The 5,781-nt window shown below is 43.1% G+C and overlaps 1 protein-coding gene across 1 annotated transcript; it reads right to left on the minus strand.

Moving 5' to 3' along the window:
* Window positions 1–4,058: 4,058 nt before the first annotated feature.
* TBCC (tubulin folding cofactor C) lies at window positions 4,059–5,781 on the minus strand. The gene has a single exon (XM_028510697.2). The coding sequence runs from the start codon at window positions 5,708–5,710 to the stop codon at window positions 4,673–4,675; it is 1,038 nt and encodes a 345-aa protein (XP_028366498.1). The 5' UTR covers window positions 5,711–5,781; the 3' UTR covers window positions 4,059–4,672.

A 5,781-nucleotide genomic window follows, 5' to 3' on the forward strand; every position in this document is an offset into this window, starting at 1 on the left:
TAATTGTAATGGCCAATGTATTTTCTTCGAAAATACTCAAGCCCTGGCTGGGTAGCTCAATTGGTTAGAACATCATTGGTGTCCAAATACATCAAGGTTGTGGGTTCTATCCCCAGTCAGGGCACATAAAAGATTCAACCAATGAGTGCATAAATAAGTAGAACAACAAATCAATGTTTTTCTTTCTCCCCCTCTAAAATCAATACATAAAAACATTTAAAAAATACTCAAACAGTGTACTGTGACTAAGTTTTTGAGTTGGTGATGACACTTTTGAATTAAATGCAATTTAGTTGTCCAACTTCTGTGTTACTGGAGTAATTGCCATAATGCTTATAAAATGTATTATCATGTATCATTAGCCATAGACTGTTGAATCTTTACATCTAGCTGTTTTAAGACATATCATAATTAAAATGCCAAAGGTTAATGGTAAAGAGAGCATCTTAAAAGCAGTAAGAGAGCCCTAGCTGGGGTGGCTCAGTGGATTGAGCACCAGCCTGCAAATGGAAGGGTCGCCAGTTCAATACCCAGTCAGGACACATGCCTGGGTTGTAGGCCAGGTCCCTGGTGCGGGGTGCAAGAGGCAACCACACATTGATGTTTCTCTCCCTCCCTTCCCTTCTCTCTAAAAATAAGTAAATAAAATCTTTAAAAGAAAAAGATCAAAACTATGAACATCAAAAAGGCAACAAATTCACAACTATCAACAACTGAATCTAAAAAAAAAAGAACAACTAAGCAAACAACCAGAACAGGAACAGAATCATAGGTATGGTGGAGGGTTATTGGCTGGGAGGGGGGAGGGAGATTAAGGAGAGAAAGATGCAGAGATTAAAAGGCATAATTTGTAGGTACAAAATAGACGGGAGGAAGTTAAGAATAATATAGGAAATGGAGACACTAAAGAACTCACGTGCATGACCCATGGACATGAACTAGGGAGGGGGAATGCTGGAGGGAAGGGAGAGCCCGGGTGGAGGGAGACAAAGGGGGGGAAATTGAGAGAATTGTAGTAACATAATCAATAAAAGATACTTAAAAAAAGAAAGTGTATGGTTATTACACTTATTGGTGTAACAGTCCCTCATTGTAATGACTATTATCATTAGGCTTGCGTAATAAAAACTTATTAAAATTACTTTAATTGATGCTTGAAGTCAGGGGTATCACTTTAACATAGGTTTTGTTCTGTCCCAGCCTCGTTGTTGTTGAAAAATCCACTGCAGTTTTAGTTTAGGGAAAACCTAAGGTCGAACTTTCTGAAATGGCAGGAAGACTTGAGAGGACAGGATGAAAGGGCTGAGGACAGAACTGACGTGATTTGGAAATCTGTTGCTACAAATTGGACAGCTCAGGGACCAGATGCAGACTGCAGACAAGTTTTGCTTAGTTTGTACAATGTTTTAAAAACCCCTGAAGTCATCTGCCAAGTCATCTAGTCCCCAGCTCCCTATTAACTTACCTCCAGCAGCCTTACTCATTGCCTTTAGCTGTCCCCGGTAAGCACTATGTGCCCGGAAAATAGTTATGTATCAGTAAATGAAACATGGAACTGGGGAGGGAAAGAGGTGAAAATGGAGGTTTTAGGGATATGTGGAATTTGAAGGCCATTGAGCCCACTGAGGGTGGGGGTTGGGGATACAAATGTAGAACTGTGCACGTAAGGTTGAGAGAGTTGAAGTTCTGAAGAGATCAAATGAAAGAAGCTTAAAGACAAAACTTGTGGCATCACTCACATGTAATGGCTGTAAGTCACCAGAAGCCCAATGTAGGTATAGAAGCTGTAATAAGAGAAACAGTGTAGAGCAAGGCTATGGAGGTCAAGGAAAGATAGAACTTCAATTACACCTAGAATGGAAAGGTAAAGATGGAGGAGGTGAGGGAGCTATTAGATTTGGTACCTAGGCTGTTGATACCATCAAAGAGCCAGTTCAGCAGAGAAAAGAGGTAAAATTAAAGACACAGAGAAGGAGTCGATATAGATGTAGGTGGACAAGCTACCCTTTAAAGATGGCTGACAGCAGAGGGAAGGAGCTGGAACATCACTCAGTAACACATGGTGCAGGATCTCAAGATCCAGTCTTTTGAAAAAGAAAAAGGCTGTATGGAAAAGGAGCACCATCTATAGGAGATACGAGGGTTTGGGTAAGTGGAAGTAGTAACTCTGGGCGGGAGATAATGCCTCTAAGTGAGAATACCAGTGCAGATGGAAATTTTTTCACACATTGAGGAATGTTAAGGGGGTTCTGGTTGGATGGTCTATAATGTGTTAAACGAAGTCAGCAGTTACAGATGTGGAATTTTGAGCTGTAGGAAAACAGAAAAGATCTGGAATAGTTGGCATAAGTAGTGTGGTGCAGGCCACTCAGGAAAGCAGGATAGGCTTGCTAAGCAGCAAGCTGAGATTTGCAAGCATTAACCAGGGTTCAAACTGTCATGATATTGTGACTTTATTATCTACCACAAACTGCAGGTTTGCCAAAAGGTTCATGAGGTTCCTTCTTTAGCTACAGTTACCTTTCTTGTAATAAGGGTCCTTTTACATATATGAATTGCAAGCCCATTAGAGCCTGGAGCATGGTTTCTCCCGGAGTACACTGGGTGTGAAACCATCAGCCTTCAGGGGCAAAGTCTCAGGACACCTGTCATAGTTTCTACTGTGAAGACATGGTTGAGAATTTTATTAGAAAATGTTTCTCTTATTACCAGGATTATTTCTTCTAAGCAAGTGATATTTCCCCCCTCTTCTTTGTGCATGTTGCAGGTTGTAAAACTGATTAGGATCCTTTTTCAAGTCAAACAGTTGAGGGAAAAAAAATCTGGATTAACCTCTGGCTAAGGAATTGAGCTCAACAGGCTACACTTTTATCACCTCATTTCTGCCTCTGGTTTGTGACTTTATCCTGTTCCTCCTTCTCATGTGTTTTTGTTGTCTTGTTACATTTCACACATCCTACAGACTACTTTAAATCCTTTTTTGGGGGACAAAATAGAACATATAAATATTAAACATATAAAAACTTAAGGTATTTCAAGTGCATTAACACTTGTGGCAATGATCAAATAAAAAGCAACTAAGTTACAGGCAACCAGACCCAAAAAGACTTTTTAAAAATCTTCCAACTTTCCATTTACTGCCACTTGCGACATGATGGACCTCAAGAATATTATGCTAGGCAAAATCTCAGTCAGAAAAAGCTAAGAATCATATATTTCACTCATATTTCACTCATTTCATATGTGGGATATAAAACTGAAATTCACAGACATGGACGAGTATAGTAGTTACCAGAGGGAAGAGGGTGGGCAGGCAGGGGGTGGAGGGAGCCTAGTATGTGGTGATGGAAGCTGGTCTGACTTTGGGTGGTGGGCACACAGTGCAATTTACTGATCTTATATCATAAATGTACATATGAAACTTACAGGATCCTATTAACCAATGTCACCCCAATAAATTTAATAAAGTGTATTTTTGTAACAGGAAAAAAGAATAATGAATGGTAGTATATAGAGCAGAAAGCTAAATTTGTAACCAGAGAATTATAGCCAAATTAGTGAAAAAATTAAGACAGCTAGATTTCATCTCTGTGCCCTCTTCTCTTCAGCCTGCCATTAAAATGTCACGTTACATATTATACTTAACACCACATGGTTGTATCTAACACCATTTAAATAAAAAAAGACTGAGGTGTCTGCCTCAATTTTCTTGTATGAGGGGATGTGGCATAACTATTCCTGAAAATTTTAAAAAAGTAATTTGCCCTTTTAAACTATTTTCGATGCTTTCTTTTCAACTCAATTACCACTATTCAAAATGGCTATCTTGTAGTGGGTTAAGAAAGTGTGCCGTGGAGCCAGCCAGCTGTTTTAAATTGCAGTCCAGCATGTATGACCTTAAGCAACATACTTGTTTCCTCACTTGAAAAATACTACTAACAGAACCTACCTCCTAAGATTTTGAGAACTTAGTAAGTGTATGTAAGGTACTCAGAACAGTGTCTATATCATTTTAAATGCACAAAAAGTTGGTAGCTATAATTATGTTGGTTTTACAGTTGGGAAGGCTCATGAGCCTCTGGGGGTCCAAGCTAAAATTTTGGACCCAAACTAGTCAATGACTAGCTGGATTCCAGATGCCCAAGCTAAGGTGTAGCTGAAGACCAAAGAGGAACTTTTCCAAAGAGCGCCCTGCTGAGAAATACCTATTGAAGTCAACATTTCAATTACAAAAAATTCTCATTAATGGTACTTTGCACAAGTTTGATACCCTAACCCCACATTAACTGGCTCCTGCTAGAGCCCTACTGAATTCATTTATTAAACAGGTATTTTATTGAAGGCCTGCTTTATCATGCAGTAAGTTTTAAATACCACAAATAAAACACACACACACACACACACACACACACAGAACCACACTCTTTTCCCCCCATGGCTTCAAACTATCATAGCCAAGTAACAGCTCCTAGACATTACCCAAGTAGCAAAAATAAAGCGTTATACCTGTCGCGAATTTAATGGAAATCACAAACAGGAGCCTATCACAATTTCAAGTCTTAAATATTCAAGACATACACTGTGTGACAACAATAAGTAAACTTTGGGGTCCCATTTGTTGAGGTCAGTCCCACAAAGAAAGAATTTGGTAGGAGTGAAGAGTAGCAGCTGCTTAGTCCCACTGGATCACTCGCTCTTCTTCCGGAAGAATACTCCAGTTTGGCGAGGGCACATCCCGGGCCAGCCAGTTGAAATCGTCAACGTCGTTCCAGTTATTTTTGCTTCTATCTAAACCAGAGCCCTCGAAGTCCTTGTTGATCCCCGGGTAGCTCCAGGTATAAGGAGCGAACTGGATCCCATTGCAGTCCTCCACGATGGCCCTGCTGGTCACCTGCAGGAAGATGCGGGTGTCTCTCGTAGTGTGTACTCGGAGCTGCTGGCAGGCCACCGCCAGGACGCACTCACTGCAGTCATCCAGAAACACAGAGGTGGTCACCGGACCGCAAAGTACCGTGCAGCTCCGGGCCTTGGTCAGCCGCAGGGTGTTGGGATTGCCATAGAGTCTGATCGTACAGTTGCTCAGCTCGGTCAAAAGGACGTCTCGCTGGTGCAACTCCTCCGCTTTCTTCTCCAAGACTTGGGATTTTAGGTTGGAAAAGCCGCAGAGCCAGCTGGAGCCGAAGTCTTCCTCCTCCTTCAAAGGCAGCGGGGAGGCCGGGATGCCTTCCGCCGAGGGGGTGCCAGGAACCGCATCTACCTTGGTGGCCGAAGCAGCATCTTTCCTCCGGGTTTTAAAAGCGAAACGCTTCTTGGGCTGCATTTGCTGGCGCCTGTCGGCCAGGGTGGCCTGCAGCCGCGCTAGCGCTTCTTGTCCCTGCCGCACATCGTAGGCGGCCAGGAATAAAACCGAGTCATTGAGAAGTTTCTGCAGCCCCTGAAGCCGAGCGGCCGCCTCTTCCAGTCGTTCGACGGACTCCCCGCGCTCCAGAAGCTCTTCCACGGCTGCTCGCTCCCGAGCGAAGGCGGCAGCGAAAAAGTCGCTGTTTTCCTCCTCCACCTCCTGGTTCTGCCGCTTTTGCTTCCGTCTTTCCACCTCCAGTTGCCTCTCTTGTTCTCGTCTCTGAAGCCGCTCAGGCACCAGACTACGGTCCCGCTGGGACACCGTATCTCCGTTCCCCACGACGGCAGTGGAACAACTAGCTGTCTCCATCTTGACTGCAAGCTTCCTTTCTCCTGCATTCCTTCCTTCGGGCGCGCCCTCCGTGAGGCCTCCCACCAACG

This window comes from Phyllostomus discolor, chromosome 4 (genome assembly GCF_004126475.2).
Source record: "Phyllostomus discolor isolate MPI-MPIP mPhyDis1 chromosome 4, mPhyDis1.pri.v3, whole genome shotgun sequence".
Lineage (NCBI taxonomy): Eukaryota > Metazoa > Chordata > Mammalia > Chiroptera > Phyllostomidae > Phyllostomus > Phyllostomus discolor.